The sequence below is a fragment of the Pongo abelii genome, chromosome 2 (genome assembly GCF_028885655.2).
Source record: "Pongo abelii isolate AG06213 chromosome 2, NHGRI_mPonAbe1-v2.0_pri, whole genome shotgun sequence".
Taxonomy (NCBI): Eukaryota; Metazoa; Chordata; class Mammalia; order Primates; family Hominidae; genus Pongo; species Pongo abelii.
Window position 1 is genome coordinate 160,802,336 of NC_085928.1, and position 25,778 is coordinate 160,828,113.

Genomic DNA, 25,778 nt, shown 5'->3' on the forward strand with positions numbered 1-25,778 from the left:
TGACAGGGTGTCATTTTTACTTTTTAGCTATTGTTATGCTTTTGTCCTTCCTCTGAACATCCAACTTCATCTGTTTCATTTCCAGACTGTCACTCTCTGTTGCCCAAGTGCCTTGGTGTGGAATTATTCCACAAATGAAAATAAGAGCGCAAACCCAGGCTCACCCCTGGATCTGTTGCAGGTGGCCCCTTCCAGCCTCCCCATGCCGGGTGGGAACACGGCTTTCAATCAGCAGGTAGACTTTATGTTTCAGTGATTTGATGGCTGTTTTCATTCTTGAGAGGCATCAGGGCACAGTGGGTCAAGCACAGGTTTTAGTATCTAGATGCTTGGGTGCTATTCACAGTTTTGCCCACTAACACTCTGGGTGACCTTGAAGAATTGTTTAGCCTCTTCAGAACCACTGAAGTTCTTGAAGTTGCTCCCTTTCTTTTCACTGTCTTGCTGAACAGTTCTTGCTGAGAGTTCTGCCACCCAGACTGTAATTATGGTGGTGGTTCTAACACATGACCATGACTCCTGCAGTAGTTTTGATATTTGGTAATTATTGTATGTTCTTATTAGTACTAGGTTATTTGTTTCAAAGCCTTATGTGACTTGAACCATAGGATTGTGATTAATATTTAGACTAAGATCCCTGTCTTGGGATCTAGAACTAGAAATACCATTTGACCCAGCCATCCCATTACTGGGTATATACCTAAAGGACTATAAATCATGCTGCTATAAAGACACATGCACACGTATGTTTGTTGTGGCACTATTCACAATAGCAAAGACTTGGAACCAACCCAAATGTCCAACAATGATAGACTGGATTAAGAAAATGTGGCACATATACACCATGGAATACTATGCAGCCATAAAAAATGATGAGTTCATGTCCTTTGTAGGGACATGGATGAAGCTGGAAACCATCACTCTCAGCAAACTATTGCAAGGACAAAAAATGCAAACACCGCATGTTCTCACTCATAGGTGGGAATTGAACAATGAGAACACATGGACACAGGAAGGGGAACATCACATACCGGGGCCTGTTGTGGGGTGGGGGGAGGGGGGAGGGATAGCATTAGGAGATATACCTAATGTTAAACGATGAGTTAATGGGTGCAGCACACCAACATGGCACATGTATACATATGTAACAAACCTGCACGTTGTGCACATGTACCCTAAAACTTAAAGTATAATAAAAATAAAATCATGTTCATCCATAAAAAAAAAAAAAAAAGAATAAGATCCCTGTCTTTTACCAAGCAGTTTTCTTAATAGAACATTGCAAGTTGCTTTCACACATGGAAGCATGGCTCAAAGAGATTATTTTAGAACGTTCACCTTTCCATGTGGTGTCCTAAAAAAGAAATTTCCCTCGTAAAACAAATTTTGCAAGCATTTATTTTTGTGAACATTTATTATTGAAAACTGACATTGAATTGCCCTTTGTAAATTTTAAAAATTCACTTATTGGGCCACAGGCTGCATTTCTTACAATGCAGTCAAGATTGTAGTTCACCATAGGATACTTTACTCATGTGGAAAAACCTGACATGATTTAGACATGCGCTATGGCATTCCAAGCACAAGTTCATTGGAAGCGATTATCTTTCAGGTTCGGGCAAGGATTTATGAAGTAGAGCAACAGATAAAACAAAGAGGCCGTGCAGTGGAAGTTCGGTGGTCGTTTGACAAGTGCCAAGAATCCACAGCAGGTACAGAATGCCACAGAGGAACGAGTGCTTTTGAATGTTGGACTTTATGCCGTGTTTTTGCTTCTTATAAACCATTCCACATGAATAAGGCAGCTTTTTGACAGAGCCACTTGGTGAATTTTGAGGACAGTCTTCAGTTGATGCCTTTTAGATCCTGGCTGTCTAGAATGTCAAGTTTGGTTTTGTTGATGATTGTTTGATAACATATGCCAAGAATGATAATTTAAAAAAATTTCTTTTGCCTCACATAGAATGGTGATTTTGTACTGTGTTATTCTGTTTTTGGCCTCATTAACCACTTGTTTAATTTCTGCCTATAGGGGTGACTATTAGTCGGGTTTTGCACACGTTGGAAGTTTTGGATCGTCACTGTTTTGACCGAACTGATTCCAGCAATTCAATGGAGACACTTTATCATAAGATTTTCTGGGCAAACCAAAACAAAGATAACCAAGAGGTAGTTAATTTTTTTTTAATTCTTTTTACCTTTTATTTTCATAGTGTTTTTTCTTCTTTCTTATTCAGGAAACTCTGGTGAAACCTTTTCTATGAAGTGTAGTATCTTATGAAGACATACACACTTGAAATCATTCTATTGTTGGACTAAGATTACCCACCATTATTAAAATGAAATGTCAGTGGGGCTTGTCTACCTAGGAATATTGATATAGTGACTGGCAAGATTTTTCTTGGCCCTTTTACCATCACTCTCCAATTTTAGTTTTAGAAGAATATCCTTCATTTAGTGATTGGACTTAATATGGTGGGTTGGCTTTAACTTGGGGGAATGTATGTTAACATTTAGCACAGCAGAGGGCAGTGCATGAATACTTGTCATGATCTTTCAAAAATCCTTAGACAATGTGTGAGGGTTCTACAGAGAAATAGAACCAATAGAAAAGTGTGTGTTATGTGTATGTATATATATATGTATGCGTACATACATGTTTATATCTGTCTACCTAGAGAGAGCAAGGAGGGGGGAGAAAAGAGGGGGAATTTATTTTAAGAAATTGGCTCACATGATTATGGGGCTGGCAAATCTGAGATATTCAGGGCAGGCTAGAGACTCAAGGAAGAACTGATGTGGCGGTCTTGAGTCCGAAGGCAGTCTGGAGGCAGAATTCTTTCTTCCTCTGGGGACCTCAGTCTTTTTTTTTTTCTTTTTTTTAAAGACAGAGTCTCACACTGTCACCTGGGCTGGAGTGCAGTGGTGCGATCTTGGCTCACTGCAACCTCTGCCTCCTGGGTTCAAGTGACTCTCCTGCCTCAGCCTCCTGAGTAGCTGGGATTACAGGTGCCCACCACTATGCCCACCTAATTTTTTGTATTTTTAGTAGAGACGGGGTTTCACCATGTTGGCCATGCTGATCTTGAATCCTGACCTCCTGATTCGCCCGCCTCAGCCTCCTGAAGTGCTGGGATTACAGGCCTGAGCCACCGTGCCTGGCTGGGGCCTCAGTCTTTTAAGGCTTTCTATGGGCTAGATTAGGCTCACACACGTTATAGAACATAATCTGCTTTACTCAAAGTCTACTGATTTAAATCTTAATCACATCTTAAAAAAATTTTTTTAGTGACAGCTAGACTGGTGTTTGACCAAACAACTGGATACAATAGCCTAGCCAAGTTAATATCTAAAATTAATAATCACAGACAATTTTTATCTTATACGTTTCTAGCAATAGATTGTTTCATGAATGAATTGCCCCAAAACTAGGATATTCAGTTGTTTTTTTCCTCAACCTTATTTGGGGAGAAATAAGAAGTTTTTCTTCTTTTCACAATGAAAACTGCCAATGATAATATCCAGCCTGTGCTAGGCACCAGGACTGCAGAGGTAAGTTTTAAGACACCTTCAATATCTTAGTTAGCTGTTGGCAAGCATCTTTGATATTTCAACTAGCTTTTGGGAATGCATATGTGGAAAGAAAAGATGAAACAACAACCACCACCATCAAAAACCTTTCCTTCTCTTAACTTTATGTGAGCCTGATACATATTCCAGATTATTATTCTTTTTGGAATAATTTTTGATTGATCACCCTGCTTCTCAAAGATATGGTTCAAGACTAATGGTGCCAGCTAGGATCATTCAGAACGTTGAGAGCAAGGGACCAACTGAGTGTGCTTTTTAAATTCATCGCGAGTCTCAGTAGCAATGCCTCCCTACTTCAGTGGAGCATGCCGATATAATCCTCTGCTTACTGAGGCAAGTTAGAGTGCTACGTGCTCTTTTTGGGTGGAAACTTTAAAGTGTATTTTTAGTGAAGGCTTTCTTAGATAAAACGCTTCATGAATACTAAGATTTTTAATACATATAGGTGAGTTATCTGGAAGGAAAGTAGGGATACCCAAAATTCAGGGGGATCTTGGATTGTTTAGCTTCTTGCACTGAGTATTGAGTAAAAGCTACATTGTTTCCTGGTGAGGGTTTTACCAAGATTATCACAACCACCTTAGTTTTGTGGTTAGCCTGACTATATACCTTCAGAGTGTATGCACTGGCTAACTTCAGGATTATTGCCCCATTCACCCGCAGACACTTAAGTTACAGCACTCTCAAGAAAAAAATAAGGGTGTTTTTTCAAAAAAATTCAAGGGCAGAAATTATGTTGCAGTCTTTCTGAATGAAATCACACTGTGAGGTTCTTTGTAAATCACAGATATCTCCAGAGTGGGTGCTTGCAATGAGCCATTAGGGTGCAAGAAGGTTATTAGAACTTCTGTTCAGATTATAATTTTCAAAAGCCTCTTTTGTATCTGGAAATGAATGTAATTATTATGATCATATAGATATAGAAGTTATAAATAAGTGTGTGTTGAAAGTTTTTACTAAAAAAACTCTTTGAGCTGAGAGGGTGTGTGGGAAATGTTTGGAGAACATTTCCCCTACTTGAGTGACTTCTCCCAGGATGCAGGGAGGTGCGTGCCAGCAGAGGGCGACATGTGCTCAGGACTGAGAGTCCTGGAGGCTCTAGGCATGCACATTTCTGGAAGGGCCATCAGTGTTGCCCCATTTAGCAGTAATTATTTTGAATGTTGACTCAACTTCAGAAAGACTTGATGAAAGCTACGTTTTCAACCCGTAATTCAGATTGGTCACCTTTTCTTAATAGTCTGGCAAAAAGGATAACAAAATAGATAGATCCTTCTGTAATACTTAACATTAAACTATTATTACTATTTTTCCAAGACAGTCTCAGTCTGTTGCCCAGGCTAGAGTGCAGTGGTACTGTCTTGGCTCCCTGCAACCTCTGCCTCTCAGGTTCAAACAATTTTCATGCCTCAGCCTCCCCAGTAGCTGGGATTATAGGTACATACTACTGTGTCCAGCTAATTTTTCTGTTTGTAGTCAGGCTGGTCTCAAACTCCTAGCCTCAAGTGATCCATCTGCCTTGGACTCTCAAAGTGCTGGGATTACAGGTGTGAGCCAGCGTGCCTGGACTAAATTAATTTTTAAAGTATGTCTTTGGTATTTCTATGTATGGTATATGCATCAAGGTATATATGTATATGTAATCAAGTTTTATCTCTCTATTTACTCCTTAACAGGGGTTACTGTTTTCTTTTTCTTTGTTTTTTTTTTTTTTTTGTTGTTGTTTGTTTTTTTTTTTTGAGACGGAGTCTCTGTCCGTCTCCCAGGATGGAGTGCAGTGGTGTGATCTTGGCTCAGTGCAACCTCCACCTCCTGGGTTCAAGCAATTCTTCTGCCTCAGCCTTCCAAGTAGCTGGAATTACAGGTGCCCTGCCATCATGCCCGGTTAATATTTTTATATTTTTAGTAGAGATCGGGTTTCACCATGTTGGCCAGGCTGGTCTCTAACTCTTGGCCTCAAGTGATCCACCCGCCTTGGCCTCCCAAAGTGCTGGGATTACAGGCATAAGCCACCGTGCCCAGCCCTGTTTTCTTGACTACAGAGTCACTTTGTGTATTTCTGGAATTCATGCATGTGCTGCAGCATCATGTTAACTGATCAGCTGGTGATCTTGAGTAAGTTACTCAAGGCTTTGTGCAATAGTGCCCTACCCGGTTAAGTAGGCATAGAGTACTTGCCCTTTTTTTCTCTAAGGAAACATGAACACTTTGAGAATTATAAGGCACTATACAAATATGTTTTAAAATTGTTAATAATAATAATGTAGCAATTATTAGTATTATACTGGAAGAACTAATGTGATGATGCTGTTCTCTGATGAGTTACGTGTGGTTAGGATTCAGAAATTGGTCTCACTTCTTTAAAATATACTTCCCCTTTTTTGTTTTCATAATTCATTCAGGATTTAGATAATACGATAGATAAAACATGATCAACTTCGTAGTTGCAATAGGTTGGAGGTTTGCTGTTACTAGAAGTCGTGTCTAGGTAGGCCTAGGCCCCAGGTTGCATAGCCTGCTTCCTCACGTCTGTTTGGAAAACCTGAATTTCACCCTCCTCGATTCCTTAATTCCCTTTTCTCTGGAACTGCGACAGGGAAATGCAGTCCTCTCTACTTCCTTGTAGGGAGGGGAGAACTTCTGTCCAAATGGGAGACGTTTGTGTGTGTAATCAGTTTCAGTATTGGTGAAAGCCTGTTGAAAACTGCAGTGCATGGGATGAAGGCATTCGAGGCCTGGGCCCTGCCTGTGGTTGGACTGTGGTCGTGAGAGCGGGAGTAGGAGCTGATGCTGTGCCCACATTGGGGTGTGCCAGGCTGTGTGGTGTTCCTTCACTGATTCCACATGGAATGCACTATTTCTTTTTTTTTTTTTTTGAGATGGCGTCTTGCTCTGTCACCTACGCTGGAGTGCAGTGGCATGATCTTGGCTCACTGTAACTTCCGCCTCCTGAGTTCAAGCCGTTCTCTGCCTCAGCCTCCCAAGTAGCTGGGATTAATTAATAGGCACCCGCCACCATGCCCAGCTAATTTTTCTATTTATAGCAGAGATGGGGTTTCACCATGTTGGCCAGGCTGTTCTTGAACTCTTGACCTTGTGATCCACTCACCTCAGCCTCCCAAAGTGCTAGAATTACAGGCGTGAGCCACTGCACCCAGCCTGGAATGTGGTATTTCTTTACTCTCCCTCCCTGTTGGCCTTTACCCCCCATTTCTTTGGCCACAGTTTCTGTGTCTGGGCTTTTGTGTATAATGGCAAGGGAGGTGAAAATAAAAATCTCAAAAACCTGAGTGTTTCCTTATTCTAGATCTGTGCTGCTTAGTTTTCCATTCAGAGTAGTGTGAGATATAAAGATGGTAATACTGAGGTCAGGGCTCATGTCCCACAGTGGCCAGGCAGGTAGTGGGAATGAGTCAGGGGATGCTATGTATAAGGCAGCCTGGAGGTGGTGGGGGTTGAGGTGTCTGGGAAGTGGGCAGACCCTGTCTGAAGAGGGAAGCCTCTCAAATTCTTAGATTCTACTTGGGATCCACTGTTCCCTGATCATCCAACATTTCAAGAGAAGCTGGATGTCAAGATCTGCAGGTAAACTTTCCTGATAAAATACTGTGCAGCCAGGCAGTGTGTCTGTTGGCCATATTCACTCAGATGCTTGTCACTTTCCAATTCCTGGTACGTGTCTTCTACAACATGTACTCACTTATTTGCTTGTTTAGTGTTTCAGCCATTTCTAGTCTGGGTGATGGAGGTGGCAAATCCTGACATCCACACAAAGGAGTCGTTATGTGGACAGTGGGACCCCTGGTTTCCACATGCTCACTGAGCCTGTCACTTGTGACCTCACCTCTGAGCAGCTGGAGGAGGAGTTGCTCTCTTTGCTTTTCAGAGGCCTCAGACCACTTCCTTCCTCTTGGCGTCTCTCTGTTTGGGATGAGTGTGAGCATGGAGGCAGCTGCATCTTTGGGGTGCCTCAAGGACATGGATAGAAGGGACAGTTTAAAGGTGGTAGGAAGAGCTGCCTTTTCACTTCTCTCTTTGGAGGTCCCAGGAAGCGAACTTTATCCTGAGTAATGAAAAGATGGAACCAGCTGCACTGGACAGAGTGTTCCTGCAGCAGCACGTGTGTTTCCTCCTTCCCTGCTGCTAAAACCACGCACCCCAGACGGGGAAACTTACATATTTATTGTTTGGATTTGTTTTATGCTTAGACTATTCATGCAGAATTCTTTGAAAGGTTGCGATGAGTTCATAGTGATGTTTTGAATGGCAAAGGCCCTAAGTTTAGAATATGTGCTTTCCTCGCCTGTGGCACAGTGTCCCAGGCCCAGCCAGGTTTGTATCAGTGCAGCTGGCGAACTCTGCCTCATCACCATGATCCAGAGGACAAAAGCTCGCTTTCTGTCAGTGCTGTGCTTGTTCCACATTTGTCTTCCTGCAAGCCTTTCCCTGGGGTCTCTGTTTCTTCTTCTCCTCACCTTATGCACATTATCAGCCCCAAGTACCATGCATGGGGCCCAGGAGATGCTCAGTAGCATTTATTGAATTTCTTTTTTAGACCTCATTAAAAAGCTACTCGGGCAGTGAACTGGAAGGGGAGGCACCTCTATAAGATTTGGCTTGGAAAGGTAGGGGTGAATACAGTCATGGAATCTGTATATGTCAGTCTTAGACGAATGCTTAGATTCAGATGTGGGAGACAGTACGTGCAGGTAGAGGTAGGGGTGTGGCTGACGGGAGCTCTCTGCTGTGAAATCAGCAGTTTAATGTATTTCTTTAGGGACACTGGACAATTCACGTATTTTTGATGAGTCTCAGTTTCCTCATTTTGTAAAACGGGCATGCTATTTCCTGACAATGTGAAAATGACATGAAATATTTGAGTGATAAACCATTCAAATATTTATAGTTCCCAGCATGTAAATGGGTACTTAATAAACACTAGCTGCTATTATTACTGACTGATGTATATAGAGTTAGTTAAAAACTCTGCAGAATTGGAAGGAATATGATCGGAGACTCATAGTGGGCCCCTTGGGGCTACTGTGGGCACACACAGATACCCGTCACGCAGTCTACTAATCATAGGGCACAGCCAGGATCTGTCGGGCTTTTTACATTTGCTGGTTTTCATGAAGTCTTTACTCTCTGTAGGGAGGCAGTTGGATGGCGTTGACCGATTCAGGATGGAGTGGGGTAGCTGCAGGACCACGTTATAAAGGAAATCATGTTCATTTAAATGCTTAGGTTTTGTTGTTGTTTAAGGAAAAAAGTCAGTTTCTAAAACCAAGACTGCAGAAAGTCAAATAAGGCAAAAGTCAAGCAAGCAAGGAAAACGTGCATGGATGGCTTTCTGTTGAGATCCACGTGTGCTGAATTTATGTTGTTGATGCTGATCACAGCCCAGCCAGAAGTGTATTGTGCTTCAGAAGCTAACACATTTCCTCCTGGACACCCAAAGGAAGCGTTGCTAGTCTTTTACAACTAGTATTTTCTTATTTTTTGAAATAATGTGTTAGTAAAAGTTTGGTTTCTAGTAACATAGTTGGGAAAACAAAATTGTGCGTCCAGATATTTAGACTTGCTGTCACTGAGAAGGGCCTGTCACACGTTGTTTAGATTGGAGTGGGCCTCTTGATTTGTTTTTGAGTATTATGCGACTTTTTTTTTTTTTTTAACTTTTTTGTGTGTGTTCTTTTTAAACAACGAGCACTGTTTTAGTGTTAGTCATCTTATTTAGTTTTTCCCTGGCCTGTGAGATGCATGTTTTTCTTTCTCTTTTTTAAAAATCTTTTACTTTTTAGACAAGGCAACCAATGCTAGAGAGGATGAGAAATTGTTGAGGCTGATACCCAACTCATTGGTGGAAGAAAGGAATTGGAATCCTTAATAGTTCCAATTAACAGTACAATCCAAATGGTACTCTTAACTAGTATGTTCTATTTCTTGTACTGTTTATTTAAAAAATGATTTTATTTCAGCGAACAATATAGCTGAAGTAACAAGTTTCAGATGTAATTTTGGAAAAAAGAGGAAGACACCTTTGTAATTGCCATGAACAATTTTCACGAACAATTTCCAAATATGAATATTGGTACATTTAGGTGGTGGAATAATTTATTAATTTTTAAAAGCTTGCTGGACAATTTTAACATAGTAAACAATATTTTAATTAGAAAATTCAAATCCTCAAGTTGAGCACACTGGCCTTGGTAGGATACCACAGACTTTAGGCCAGTTCAGACCTGATTTTCAATCTTCATTTTGCTGCCGAGTATTTGAGTGGCTTCAGATCTCCCTTAGTGTCAGTCTGTTTGTCTGTACAATGGCCTTACTAATAGAATCCACTTCATGTAGTAGTACATGATAAGCACTTAGTAAATGCCAGTTGTTATGTTCTTGACTGGACAGCTTTTGGTTGTCAAGTGAGTAGAACAAAGCACCATCTTCTAGAAATTTGTAATTCCTTCTTATCTGTATGTTACTTTGATCTTCATAAAAGGCAAGCAGTAAAGTTTTTTGTACAGTGATGAATTTTGGAAATTACGCATAATATTTTAATTATAGCTTGAATATCCCTTATGTGAAATATTTGAGAGCAGAAGTGTTTAGGAGTTTAGACTTTTGTCAGATTTTGGAATATTTGCATTATATACTTACCAGCTGAGCACCCCAATTTGAAAATCTGAAATGTGAAATACTCCAGTGGGCATTTCCTTTGCGCATCAGGTTGGTCTTCAAAACATTTTGGATTTTGGAGCATTTCAGATTTCGTATTTTCAGATTAGAGATGCTCAGTCTGTATTTTAAATATGAGAGACATGTACTTGTTAAGGACTTTTGGAGAGATTTTACTTTGAAATTATGGATCAGCCCCTGCATGACTTTCTGTTATGCAATTACGTATTTCTCACAACTCCTCTATTTTTTCATTTGTATTACCTAAACGTTGACTGAGGATTAGAAGAATCATTTTTTGTTGAAGTGCAAATAAATGACAAACCTAAGTAAAAAATTAGTTGATTTAAATACTCAGAGAGGATTGTCTTATCTGTCTTGTTTCCTCCCAGAATTAGATCTCTTCTGTTTTTAACTACTGCTTTACAAAAAGGAAGTTGCTTTTGCTTCCGTGGTATATGTTTGGTTTATCTGATGTCACAAGACCTAAAGACTGTCAACATTGATTTTAAGGATGTGAAGTTAGGAAAACTTGTCCCTTTCTCAGTCAGAAATCAGCCACCTCAAATATCTTTTGGAAATGTATATATGCAAAATATTTTTTTAATTTTTTTTATTTTAATTTTTCTTGTAAGAGAAAGGGTCTTGCTCTGTTGCCCAGGCTGGAGTGCAGTGGCGCCATCACAGCTCATTGCAGCCTTGAACTTCTGGGCTCATGTGATACCCAGCTGAGTAGCTGGGACTGCAGGTGCATGCCACACACCCGGCTAATTAAAGATAAGTTCTCACTATATTGCTCAGGCTGGTCTTGAACTCCTGGGCTCAAGTGATCCTCCTGAGTTGCTGGGATTACAGGTGACCATGTCTGGGCCACCATGCCAGGCTTGGAAATGTTTATATGTATAAAGATTATAAAAAATGAATACCATTTATGCTTATGTAATAGATCTTGTGAATTTATGGTTAACAGTGTTAGGCCTATTACCTTATATTGGTGACTGTGACCAAGTACAGCAAGAGGTCTATTAGCAGTTAAGACCAACTTTTTTACTTCTGTGACTTGCAATTCATCCAGCTCCTCACAGTATGCCTCAGCTTGCAAACTATATGGGTTGCTAATATAACTACACTACATATTATTCCATATTATTTATTGGTGCTGTAATATGAATAATATCTTCCTCCAAATGTGACCATTTTATTTGACCTTGACTAAGAGTGATTGATTTCATTTATAAACATGTCCTTTTAGTCTAAGATTAAAGAGCTGTTAAGAGCTTTATTCAGTATCTTAAGTCCTTTTATTTTTAATTTTAAAAAAGTTGCAACTCTTTTTAGTTAGCTGTTGCTGATAGTAATAAGTCATTGATTTTTTCCCCCACTCCTTTTTATGATATTATATAACCTAGGTAATATATTAAGAAATTTCTTCCTTTAAACTGGCAAAAGATCTCACCAAGTACCTCCTAATTTCTAAAGGAAGCCTGCCTCTCAGATGTAGTTGTCAGTTATTTTACCTTCTTTATTTGTTGAAGGATAGAAGACCTGTGGTTAGCTTCTACAACTATTAGGTTATTGAATTACTGAATACATTGAATTACTGAATTACAGAATTAGGCCTAATCTTTCAGATTTGTGCCTGTTCTTCCCCGAGAAAGAAGAATGTGGCAAATCCCCCGATGTTGAAAACCTTTCTTCACATTTGAGATACCTTTATTATAGATGAAGATAACATCATTAATTATGATTACTTGCTACATAATTAGTACTTTTACTATTTTGCCACTGTAGATATGCCCCAAGTTCATGAGACCAGATAAACAATGCTGTTATTTGAAGGACCTTATTGATTTTTGAATTTTGTGTCCATTCATTTTCTCTTGTTTGTTGTCATTGTGGAAGTTTCTTCTTGTGATTGTTATATATATAATACAGGAATACATTCTTGATATTAAGTTTCGTTCAGCCCACAATGTGGACCCCTGTCCCACTCCCCTGCCCAGACAGGAGGTATTTTGGCATAAGAGCCCTGTCTGTGGAGGCTGATAGCTTGAGTTGGACTCAGATTTGACGTAGTAGCTTTGAGACATTTGACGGTTATTTAACCTTTAGACTTTAGTTTGCTCAACTGTAAAATGATAGGATTGTCATTAAAACATTAGAAAGGGCATACTGTATAACAAAGATATATACCAGCAGTAACCACTGTTAATTTTGGTCCATATTTGGTTCACTTTCAAGAGTTATGTTGTGGCAAGAGGTCCATTACTTGCCTAGGGAAAAAATACGTTTCAAATATCTTTTGGAAATATAAATATGGAAACTTTCATATACATATATGAACACTTAACTGTAAAGGTTGGAGGACGTAAATGAAATTGCTCTATGCATAATATTCATAATATATGAAATTGCTCTATGCATAATAATATAATTATGCTCTATGCATAACAGGATTTTTTTTCTTTTACTGCTTAATATTGTTCATCATTTTTTCCTTGTTTATTTTTTTCTGGTCGTGGTGCTCAACTCTTTTATTACTTCTAATAAAGTTTTCCAGTTAATTATCTGGGTTGGTGGGGGGTGGGGGTGGGGCATAATCCTTTTATGCAGACTGTAGTGACACATTGCCATATCCTTCAGATATTTATTCCTGTCTCTTCTTATTGGTTAACACTTTCAAAATGATGCTAAGTGATAGTGTTGAGGCCAGCAGCCTGAACTTATTAAATGAGGAATGGGAATGCTTCTAGTGTGTCACACTTAGTCAGCTGCGGAATTAAGTCAGTTACTTATCATATTAATTAAGTGCATCTCTAAACTTTCTCCCCATCTACCTTGTTTATTCCCTTGGTTTAATGTAACACAGTGTATTGCTTTTACTCTTTGATTTAAAAACAGTCGAACCTACTCTGCACCAGGCACTGTGGAAGGTGCTGAAAATAAAACCGTGAAAATGACAGTAAGTCTAGCATGTGTTAGAGGCAGAATAAATGGGATTGTGCTCTGGGTAATATTATATGAGCATCTGGAGACAGAATAAAGTCTTTGGTAATTCACTCCTGTGGTTTTATTTTCTGTGTATCAATTAGATTAGAAGTCTAGCTTGTCCCTAGAGAGGCAGAAGTCAGGGCTTGAACAGAGGGTGGCAGTGGCTGGCCGGAGTGGTGCTGGGCAGCAGGGATCCTGGGCCTTGTGAGCCACTCAGGAGACTTACATGTAACGGTGATCCTCCTTTTATAAGTAATCTTGATTTCCCCGTGATGTGAGCAGCAGCGTGGTATAGCAGAATGTATGGGGGCTTTGGAATTAGGACAGCCTAGTGCTGTTTTCTAGTTCTGTGCCCATGACCATCTTGACTTCTTATCTTTGAAATGGGAATAGCAATACCTGCTTTCAAGTTGATTAAGATTAGAGATGATGTGTGTAAAATTTCCAGTACTTGCTCAATAATTTTTGTTTTTGAGACGGGGTCTCGCTGTCGCCTACAATCATATCTCACTGTAGGCTTGAACTTCTAGGCTCAAGCTCACCTCCCATCTCAGCCTCCTGAGTAGCTGGGACAACAGATGTATACTACCATGCCTGGCCTTTTTTAAATTTATTTATTTTAAATGAGGTGTCACTACATTGCCCAGGCTGATCTTGAACTCTTGGCCTCAAGACATTGTTGCTGCTCGGCTTCCCAAAGTGTTGGGATTACAGGCATGAGCCACTGCACCTGGCCAATAAATATTTTTTAATTACTGCTACTACCTGTAGTTGGAAATTTAAAACTGTTAATATTATTATTGCCATGATTACGTGTTTTAATTTATGCCAGGGCTGGGCCTATAGTTTGTTATTTTTTCTTTGACCTTAACTTTATATGCCAGGGCTCAATTATTCCCTCCCCTGAAGCCTACCTCTTGTTCTTATGTATCTCATTCACCTGTTATTTAAAGCTAGGAAGGCACGCTTACATTGTTCAACTTCTTACTATTCATTAGAAAGTGCCACGAGAATGGCTTGAACCTGGAAGGTGGAGGTTGCAGTGAGCTGAGGTTGTGCCACTACACTCTAGCCTGGGCGACAGAATGAGACTTTGTCTCAAAAAAAAAAAAAGAAAGTGCCAATATGAAAAGCTGCCTGTTTCTGCCCCATGAAGACCTGAACCCTCCTTTGTAGTGTTTGGAATGAAGTACTTCCTTTTGGTTATTCTCAGTGGTGCGCCTCCAGGGTGGTACCTGAGCCTTCCTAATGTATATTTAAAGCCAATAGCTGGAGATCTAATAGCCACAAAGCTATGTTGTGAAATGTGCATGTTACATAGGAGTAAATATTCCAGCACAGGGGAGCAGAATACTCTGAGGCTGTGTAAGCATTGAGGAGGGTGGAGTCAGGAGAAGCCAGAGGCGCTGGGGGCTCACACAAAAGGCCATTGTGTATTGTGTACGCTGGAGGGAAAGACAGAGTTACCTACCCAGGTTCTTTTGACACACAGGTTTTGCTTTATCTGTTTGGTTCATTTCCAAGAGTTATGTTGTGGGAAGAGCTCCGTTACTTAGCTGAGTGACCTTGGACAAGTTATTTGTCATCTCTATGCCTTGCAGTTTCCTTATTTGTAAACTGGGGATAATATAACCAGCTTATAGGTTGTAAAGATTGAAAGAAAGAATTCCTGAAACACATTTATTGCAACGTCTGACTGTAAATTGGGTAGGCACTCAGTACATGTTAATTATCTTTATTACTACTACCTGTAAATTTGGTAATCTATCATCATTATTGATTTTCAGCGTGATTAAACCCATAACTTAATCCGCAAGTTATTTTATATTAAATTTTCATTAGAAGCAACTGAAAAGATTTACATGTAACATTAAGACTTTCAATGTTTTATTTTTATTGTGTCTGCTATCAATCCTATACCTTTAGTCCATGACTAGAATAAGCAATAAATACTATAGAAAACCTATTCTAAAAATGAGTTTTTGGCTGGGCGTGGTGGCTCATGCTTGTAATGCCAGCACTTTGGGAGGCTGAGGTGAGCAGACCATCTGAGGTCAGGAGATCTAGACCAGTCTGGCCAACATGGTGAAACCCCATCTCTACTAAAAGTACAAAAATTAGCCAGGCGAGGTGGCACCTACCTGTAACCCCAGCTACTTTGGAGGCTGAGGCAGGAGAATCGCTTGAACCCAAGAGGCAGAGGTTGCAGTGAGCCGAGATTGCGCCACTGTACTCCAGCCTGGGTGACAGAGCCAGACCGAAAAAAAAAGGGCAGGGGGTTAATCATAAGAGAAACATATACTATATTTGGTCAGGGCTGATCTAGACCTTTGGCATCTGAAATGTTTTACAGGACGCTGCACCTAATGAGTACCTGATGGAGTGAATTTTGTTTTTCTTATGTCCAAAGAATTGCCTGAAATTTTCACTGCCTCTCACAGCTCCAAATGCAGACTATAACAATAAAGCTGAGAGGATGGGGTACTGTAATTACCCCTCAAAGGGGAAGGAGCAGTAGGGGTACTGCTCCTGGAAGAAGGAAAGCATGGTGAGAGACACTGAGGGCTGAGAATGACCCCTCTTGGATAGGACTTGGGATTTACTGCTGGTCATGCACCATTGATTTTCCTTTTCCTGTGTTCCGTTGGAAGCCTCTCCCATCTGCCCTTATCTGTATGTCTTTAATCAGACATTGAAATCTGGCCCATTAGCCTGCAGAAAAAATGGAAATAAACCAAAAATTTTCATAGTTCCATTGCTGAAGACATTCTCTCTGAGAAGTTAGTATAAGTCATTGTAAAACTTCTTTGATAATATCATTTCTTTTAAAGTAGGCACAGAACCTGTCTATTCCTTTATTCCCACCACTCTAAATATCCTAAGGAAAGGATGGTATCACTTGGCAGGTTTTATGATATTTAAGAAATAGTGGACATTGCATTCTTGGTATCTAGCTAGTATTGGAAAATATTTATTGGTTAAATATAAGATTTTGAAATGCATAACTTTTTATAGGCATAATTGATAAAAGGACAAGAAAATTTTTGTGCTGAAATTTTATATTTTTTAAAAGCTCAGTCTTTTCAGCAGCATTTTCCTCAAGGTTTTAATTTCTGGGTTTCTTAATTCACTTAATTTCTAAAAATCAGAAATTGGGACTACAACTGCAGCAGGTAGTCCACAGGAATTTCTTCAGGTTGAGATCTCAGATGTCAGTAAGTTGGGACAGATGTATGCTCCCCTCCCAGGAGATACTGAAGGGGTGGAAGGCTAGACTTACTTTTTCCTCCACTCTAGAAATGTCTTGTTACTTTATGATTACTTGTCTTTTAGACGTTTCTCTCTAGAAGGTGAGCATTTTGAGGATAGGGACAAGATCTTTAAAATTTTTGTTTCCCCGTGCCTACCGTATTATGGGCACTTAAAAAGAAAGCACATTAATGGGTACTTTTGGAAGTGAATTGACTCCCTCTTGGAACTTGTTTTCTATTTCTAGTACATTCTGCCTCCCAAACCCCAGTGGTGACATCTGGGTGTGTTCAAAAGAACTCTTTTCTTTATGTGTTCTTTTCTATGCATCTCTAGGTGAAGATGTGTCAGTTACTTAAACTGGGTGAGTCAAATCATTGAGAGACAAGTGTACCTTTCCATATTCATTGGATTTTTATGAATCTATTTTAGGAAATTATCAAGGACCCAACTTTTCTGCACAGACTTGGAATTCCAGTGGACATTTTGTAAATTTAATTTTCTTCAGTGCACAGTATACACATAGATACAGACAATGTTTGCTTTATTTCACTACGTTGTTTAACTTGTAAGCAACTACCCTATTTTTCTTCCAAAGAATTGACCAGTTTCTCTAGTAAATTGTTTTCTTTGCAAGTCATTTTTTATGATTAGTAAAAAAATTCTTTCCTAAATGATTTTAAATTCTTAAGTGATTTTACTTTTAAAAGATTAAAAAAAAAACACTTCTATTTTCTCGGTGGTTAAGTTTGCTGGCAATCTTTTTTTAAAGCCATTTGGAGATTTGTCAAAATCCTAGGCTTATTTTGTATTTGGAATCAGCATCTAAGTATATTATGTTATATATATTTTTTAAATATGTATTTTATCTCTTTGGTATTAAACATAATATATGTCCATTTAAAATTTGGAATATATGCAAAAGTGTAAGTAAAATGAAAGTCACATTGGTGGGTATTTTATCTCAAGCATGTTCAGAAATGTAAAAGTGAAATCTATTCTTTTAAAAATAAAAATTGGTAGTTGTAATTTCAGCTCATCATTAGTGCTTTTATATAAATGTAGAAATCATTGCCATGTCTTTCCTTCCATTTTTTTTTTTTTTAAGACACAGGGTCTGGCTATGTTGCCCAGGCTAGCCTGGAACTCCTGGGCTCAAGTAATCCTCCTGCCTTAGCTTCCCCAGTAGCTGGGACTACAGGTGCATGCCACTGTACTTAGCTCATTGTCTTTTTTTTTTTTTTACGATGGAGTGTCACTCTGCTGCCCAGGCTGGAGTGCAGAGGCATCATCTTGGCTCACTGCAGCCTTGGCTTCCTGGGTTCAAGTGATTCTCCTGCCTCAGATTCCTGAGTAGCTGGGACTACAGGCATGCGCCACCATACCTGGCTAATTTTTGTATTTTTAGTAGAGATGGGGTTTCACCATGTTGGTCAGGCTGGTCTTGAACTCCTAACCTCAGGTGATCTGCCTCCTTTGCCTCCCGAAGTGTGGGATTATAGGCGTGAACCACCGTGCCCAGCCTGTCATTTGTAATAACCATTTCTGGCAGTCTTAAATAATTTTGCTTATTTTATGTAGCATTGTGACCTTGCAATAATAAGTGGAATAAAGACATGAAAATGTAAAAAGAACATTTTAATTTAGGTAAATTATTTTTTTTAATGAGGTAAGTTAAAGTTGCTTGAGATGACAAGACACCTAAAGGAGTGAAGATTATATGAATTAGGAGAGAGAAAATGTCTCTGCTTATTTTCTTTGCATCTCCAGGAGCATAATTTAGAGATTAGAGCAAGCTGATTGAAAATTATTGTGAATGCTCTAGATGTTATAACAGTGCTTCCTTATTTTATTTTTTAAAATTCGTTCAGACTGCTGTTGGATGTATGCCATAAGATAAACCCAGTATTTGCCCTAAATTAGAATGAGTTTATGTTTTGTCATTCATAGGATTTCTGCTGAGTGGCTTTATTCATGATGTTCCCACCTAAAATCCTTGTTTACTAGTGAGAGAATGCAGACAGTAAAATTATAAATAAGTGAAGAAAACATTTTCAGATAGCAGCATTCACTGCTAAGCAAATGAAATAGCATGACGTTTGCCAGGGTGGCCAGGGAGCCTCGAGGTCAGCCTGAATCCTCCACATTTTAGGGCAGAGAAGGGGCTGCTCTGTGAAACTCGGGGGTAAGGAGCGCACTGGAGGGAAGGGGCTGCCAACACTGAGGCCCGAGGTGGAGGTGGGCTTAGCATGTCTGAGGGGCTCAAACTGGAGTGTAGGTAGAATGTGGCTGGGGAGAGAGAAGGACTCTCAGATTTCTGGCCTGAATGGTGATGCCGTTTTCTAAGAGAAAGTACACAGGACAAGAAATGTATTTGAGGGGTAGGATGAGCTTAGTTTGGGATCAGGTGATTGTGGTCAGCAGGTGGAGGTGCCCAGGAAGCGGATGGGTTTTAGTAGCTTAGGGGTGAGTTTGGGGCTGGAGGCATGGGTTTAACTTGCCTCTCATTACAGTTGGGATAACTACTTCCAGGTTTCTGTAAGGATAAAATGAGATCATACATATAAATAGGGCAGAACACAGTGCCTAGCACATAGTTGTGTAAGTGGATGTTATAACCCAAGGCTGCAGGACAGCATATGATTTCCACTATGTTTAGATAGGTCTTTTCTGTCCTTTACATTTTTTTTCTATTTATCAAAAATCTGATATTTTTCCTCCAAGGCCCATTTACATTTTTTTTTCCCCAAAACAGAAACAGTGTTTTTCTTCAGCATGATAAAAGCAGAAAATAAAAATCTCCTGTAGTCCTCTCTCTGGATAAAACCCTAGTTAACAGTGTGACTATATGAAGGTTCAAGACCATGTCTCTCGTAAAACCTTCCCTGGATTGTCCCTGTTGACGTGCAGTGTATAGAGCCTCTTATTCTGCTCTGTGTTTGCTGTTTAGTTCTTATCTCTTGAGTGTAAGCTTCTTGAGCAAGAAAATGTGCCTTCCTATTCCTAACAGCACCGAACACTCATGCACATTATGGGTGCCGAGATCAGATTTGTCTTTCTCCTGCCTTTTCAGAATCGTGTATGCTGTGTGTACACTGTGCTTCGTTTGTTGATCTTCAGAGTGTCGTGTGTGATGAGTTTCTGTTTGTTTTCTCAGAGATGATGTGGGCACACTAGCTGTTGTTTTGGTTTATAAAAGGGATGTGGTAATGTGATTTGTTTTGACTTCTCTTTTGTTGTAGTTCATTCAGTAGATCTGAAGAAATCTGTTCTCCCACATAGTTGTTGAGACATTACTGATCACATACAGTTCCTCTATATGTCTCCCTAATTTCACGTAGATATTAAATCTCACATAAAATCTTTAGTGGGAAAAGAAGTTTTTAAATTTTAAAATCACCTGTTTCTTGTAGCACATTTTAGTGTAATCTTGAGGATGCAGGAGAAAAAAATCTGTGTAAATGTGTATATGATGCATATTACTGCTTAGATTAATAAAAACTGAAAGCAGTTATTTTTAGGGTAACTCTTTTTGTTATCTTTAATGTTCTAAACCTATAAGCATGTGGTCCTTCACTGGATTGACTTTTATATTTTTATGTTTATATAGGTTAGAGTGAATCTGGGCAGAAAGTCCTCCCAGTTTACTTTCTGTTTTAAATGTTATGTTCAAACATTTCTTTCAATTGAGTTACTTCTCTTGTTTTAAATTAGGAAAACAGAGCTCCCTTTGAGGTATCTGCCTCAGGTAACTAATTTCTTTGGTTTGAGTAACCATGTGTTTAAATGACAAAATTTAGGGTATGATGAATAAAAATCTTGGAATAAACTGATTTTCGTGATCTGAATTGTTTGCTAGCATCTACAGCTGATCGGGGATACTTATTCTGGGATTCTTGGATGGCTTTTCAGACTGCACAGACAATCCGAAATGTGCTAGGTTCATGCGTGTGTGTACGTATGTTCTTCCGTGGAGTGTGCTCATAGCCATATCGTAATCTTAATTGAGTTTATGGATTCTAAAGTATTAACTTCCCTCATAGCCTGTAGTGCTAATGCTGCGATTATCTAGTTTTTCTGGCATAATGTTTATCCCCATGGGGACATATTAAAAGCTTGTAGTTGATGTCCTATTGGTTGGCGTGGATCCTCTAAAAGGAAAGGACAGATCACACAGAAGTACCATCTTCCTGCTCACCACTCGCTGTACCCCCATCCGCGACTCATGTCATTTGGGTCCCCAACATCCTGTCATCCTCAGTCGCTGGTGCCTATTTCTGGGCCATGGCAACTGTGGCTGACAGTTCTGGTCACCATGCTGAGCCCTACCTAGACCCGGCTGCTGTCCTTGGTTGACTGTGTCTGCCCTTAATTGTTGGTTCGTTTTGGTGCTGGGCTGTCATTTTTCGTGTTTGTTATTTCCATTGGGACGGGTGTTTTACCAGCGTTCCAGCCTCCCCTCTGGTTTGTTCCTTCTAATTTTGTATTGGAGTGGGTCACTGGATAACCTGGCTTGTCAGAATTACTTATTGTATGAGGCATTGAGTGAGTGGGGGGCCTGAAGTTGCCAACAGTAGAGTGATGTACTTTGACTTTGTGACAGCTGTTCTTGGCAGTCAGTGGTTGTTTTTTTCCCTTACTATTTGGTTTTGAAATTTGAGTTCTAGAGAGAAGCTGGGGCTAGGTTATGTCCCTGTGTAAGTGAAGGCATCCACAGGGAAGCTCTAATTCTTTTGGAATTGACACAGATTCAGCATAAGTGATTTCTTTCCTTGTATAGGTTTATTTTTTGTATTTCAATTAAAAATGTTTTGGAAGCGCTTTCTGAAGCTACTATAATAAAACATGGAAAAAAGCTTTAAAGTGTTAGATATTCCCTTGCTTGCTTCCTGCCTCTTGCTGGGTGAATGTTTCATTTGATGTGGCTGGTACCCCTCTCTGTTGGTCATTAGGTTGCGCCCAACGATGAAGCTGTGGTGACGCTGTTATGTGAATGGGCTGTGAGCTGCAAACGGTCTGGCAAGCACAGGGCCATGGCTGTGGCAAAACTCCTGGAGAAGAGGCAAGCAGAAATTGAGGCAGAGGTAGGTTCCATTTTCTTTCTGCTTCTTGAATGCCCTAATGTAAAAATACTGTTTTGGGGAAGATCATTTTCTCTTACTCTCATTATGTTATTCTTTTGCTCTTGAGGAAAAAAGGGAGGATGTAAAAATTCACGTAAGGAAGATTCTCATAGTAGAATCTGTCTAAATTGATGCAGCCATTTATATTCTGGACTAATTTAAAAATGGTATCTTTTAAAATAAAACTTTAGGCTGGGCATAATGGCTCACACCTGTTATAATCCTAGTGCTTTGGGAGGAGAAGGCAGGAAAATCTCTTGAGCCCAGGCGTTTGAGGCTGCAGTGAGCTATGATGGTGCCACTGTACTCTAGCCTGGTTGATAGAGTGAGACTCTGTCTCTAAAAAAGTAAATAAATAAAAGATAAAATAATACAATTTTAGCATCTGATTCAGAACAAAGAAATTTCTTTGCTATATTGAAATATGCGTATGCACAACATACACACACGTGCAATATACATGTGCAAATGTGTGTAAGATATACCAACTTTTATGAAATTTACAACTACATATTTTAGTGGATTTGGATATACTTTCTTGAGGCAGTTATGATTATGATATTATAAATACCAATTTGTATTGCTTTTGAGATTATATTCTGGCCCCAGAGAGAGCAATTAAAGCCTTGGAAGTAAATTATAAGGGAAAAAGCAAAACTAAGTTCGTCAATATTAGCTTTTGTTGAGGGAAATTTTCTAAGCAGGCCTTCTTTTCTGCCTGTGACTGTTAGCAGGGATGGCTATGGGGAATGTGTGTATATCATCTGACCAGGTCCTTGTCATCTCTCACCTGGCAACTTTGAGGCATCTTACCTCATCTCTCTGCTTCCTGTACACAGCAACTGCCGATCTTTTCGAAATGTAAATAGATCACAGTGTCCCCTTACTGATACTCTCTGTGGCTCCTGACTGTAGCCTTTGCAGCATCTCCTGAGCTACCTCACCTGCCTTTTCCACCTCATCTTGTGCCCTTCTCCCCAGGGTCACAGCTCCATTCACCTTGGTAATTCTACTTCTTCAATACACAAAACACACTGTCACCTTGAGGCCTCTGCTCTTGTTGTTCCTTCTAGGTGGCAGACTGTTCCCCAGTCTTGGCATGGCCAGCCTCTTCCCGGCATTCCCATCTCAAGAAGTGTCTCTTCCTTTCCAGCATTCCTAGCTCAACATGTGTCACCTGGGGAAGGTCTTCCATCACCACGTGATCAAAGTTAACAGCGTTCTACCCCTCAAGCACTCTTGCTCACATCACTGTTTTTACTTTCCTTGTTGCAGTGCACATTTCATCTAGTTAATCTGCTTATTGTTTAATACCTACCTTCCCCCTCTAGAAGGTGAGCTCGACAGCAGAAAGCTCACTCATCTTGTTCAGTGTTGTGTCCTTGGCACAGAGTAGTGCTCACTGCATAGTAGATGCTCAGAAAGTATTTGTTGCATGACTGGATGAGCCTTAGCTGGCTCTCTGTGTTGCTGATATTACACGTCCTTCTTGTGAAGCTAGTAAAAATGAAATAGGAAGAACATTTTATAGACATTTTTCTCTTCCTGTTAGGAAAGTTGTATTCACCAAAAATGAAAGATCATATTGTTGAAACTGGGGCTTGAAGATATTAATGTTAAGGTGTAAGCTAAATGACCCATTGAACAGTGTGCAAATTAGGAAAAGCCTTTCATTGCTTTTCTTCCATACATAATGAATAGTTGGACTATTCTATGGTGAATTGCAGTCCATAAACTTCAGCAGCTAAAATGAAATTTCCCAAATATTTCATTGCTCCTTCTGTATTGCATATGGGTTTTTTTACACTGCTTTTCTCCTGCCTCTATTCCAGACATACAAACATACACATTCCATTTTTAGAAGAGGTTAATATATAGATTAGCTTGTAATTTTAATAGCCTAAATGTATCCATATCTAAAAATGTATTCTTTCAGAGATATTTAAAATAATTGATTTTTTGTTAAGCATCACTATCTTTAAAATTTGACCTTCACAAAGAGAAAATAGATTGGAAAAATAATGATATTCTTAACATAATTAATATCTTGATATTAAAGAGTAACGAAAATGGGAATGATCAAAGGAATATAACAAAGAATAGAAAACAAGGTTCTGGTCTTGTGTAAATTCTGTCTTTAAGAAAATAGAAGTTAAATAACTTCCCTAGAGGTACTTCATGAACTGTGGACATTCCTAGAGGTTCTGAGAGATCTTATTGGCCGAATGTGATGAGTAAGTGAAAGAATATTGTTAGGGGAATTATGTTAGCATTCTCATTTGATACCATGTTTCTCCAAAAACACTAATAAATAAACCCTTCTGAAAAAACAGTTCAATAATATATGCCCCAATATTTTCCAGGGAGAATACAGTTAAACATGAACTATTTAAAAATGAAGACAACTTCAAATTATTTTTAGCAATTTTGCCTAGGGATAATGAATAGTTTGTTGTACCATAATATATTTAGTGGGCACTCGTGTAATACTGTGCAGAGTTTATAATTCACATGAATAATGTTTTTCAGGCATGTTTTTGAAATCCTTTGAGTTGTTCTGGGGTAGTTTTTTCCAACTTTTAGAAATTATATTCACTTGAGATGCATGGTCCCTTAAATAAGTACAGACATATCAATTAATTTTACATGTTTTACCTGAGCACTTAAATGCTAATAAAAAATTAACAAATTCATGATCTGTTATGACTATACTTCTGTAATTAACTTTGTTATTTATTTTTAATCTGTAGAGATGTGGTGAATCAGAAGTCTTAGATGAGAAGGAGTCTATTTCTTCATCCTCTCTTGCTGGATCCAGTTTGCCTGTTTTCCAGAATGTGCTGTTAAGGTTTTTAGATACACAGGCCCCCTCTTTGTGTAAGTAGAGAAAGCTCTTTGCCTCTAGATCTTAAATAAGGGATTGATCTTTTTTTTTTTTTTCTGATTCCTTTTTTAAAAATTTAGGTCTTATTTAATATCTTGGCACTGAATATAATGTATGTTTTACTGAGCAAAATTTTGTGGCATGTTTTTTAATGGAGACTTTTAGGCAATTTTAAAATCAGTCAAGCTTCAAAGACTTTAAAAATAATTTTTAAAAGTCACCTCACTCCTTCATGTAAGGAAGTAAGGTCTTGTGACATTTGTCTGTATATTGATTGTGATTTGGAATTTTCTCTTTTTTAGTAGTTTTCTATATTTCTGATTTTCTAGTTCCTGCTCTTAAACATGGGGGTGGGGGGAATCAAGCAACAGTACTCTGTAGCCAGAGACATGGTACAAGGAAGTAATTTATAGATGCCTGGCTGCTTCTCTACACTCTCTGGGATGTTTATGTCATCTCAAGCTCTTTTTTTTTGCCTTTTTAATGAGGAGTTGAGGGTTTCTGAAATAAACAGCCACCCAGTGGGTTCAGACTGTGGGTGAACACTTTTGAAATATTTTGTGAGCTATGTAGGCTTGAAATTATTCTGAGATTTTCATATGACAGAATGCAACAGGGAGGATCTTAAGATAACAGAAAAATGGCAAAAAGTCAAAAGCAATAGAAAGGGGGAGAAAAAGGTTGGGGAGGAGGAAGATGCTTGTGAAGAAAGAGGTAAAGCAACAACAAACAGTACTCTTCTGAGTCCTCTGAGGAGGGGCCTCATTTTGGGTTGAGTGAGACCTGCAGGTGAGGTTCTTTGAGACAAAGCGCTCTCTCAGTTATTTGGTGGCTTCTAGGCTAGAAGGAGAGCAAGCGCTGGAGCTAATCTAGTGATTGGAATATAGGGAGGAGTAATTCATGGAAAAGGAAGCAGAAAAGTGAAAGGACGGAAGAGATCCCTGATAGCAGAAAATATATTGTCAGGCATGAAGTTAGCAGTTCTAACTTACCTTGTACCCTGGGGGAGACAGACATTTGCCCTTTGCTTCCCTCGTTTCTTCCCCATTCTTGTTCTCTCTTTAGGAAAAACTCCTTACTCCTGTGTCTTTGCTAGTTCATCTCATTTACTGTCTGTCAGAAAAAGCTGATCTGTTCCCTGAGAGAGGCTGCTCATCACTGAGTTTGGTAGTGAGCAAGAGGAAACATTTAGGTTCAAGGTTTAGGGAACTGAGCTTAATGTTCCTTGGATAAATGTGTCTCCTATTGGTGTTTGTAAATGTGAT

At 39.3% G+C, this 25,778-nt stretch overlaps 1 protein-coding gene across 9 annotated transcripts in view; it reads left to right on the forward strand.

Moving 5' to 3' along the window:
• The window catches only part of MED12L (mediator complex subunit 12L), a 343,992-nt gene that overhangs the window by 78,393 nt on the left and 239,821 nt on the right, over positions 1–25,778 (forward strand). For all 9 annotated transcript variants that reach the window (XR_010139264.1, XM_054552827.2, XM_054552829.2 and 6 more), the window contains 5 exons: positions 86–235; positions 1,613–1,712; positions 2,033–2,169; positions 21,459–21,590; positions 24,380–24,506. Coding sequence is in view for 8 of the 9 variants with exons in the window: in XM_054552827.2 (XP_054408802.2) it covers positions 86–235; positions 1,613–1,712; positions 2,033–2,169; positions 21,459–21,590; positions 24,380–24,506 (646 nt within the window). In the remaining variant the exon portion in view is untranslated. The remainder of the gene's footprint in view (positions 1–85; positions 236–1,612; positions 1,713–2,032; positions 2,170–21,458; positions 21,591–24,379; positions 24,507–25,778) is intronic.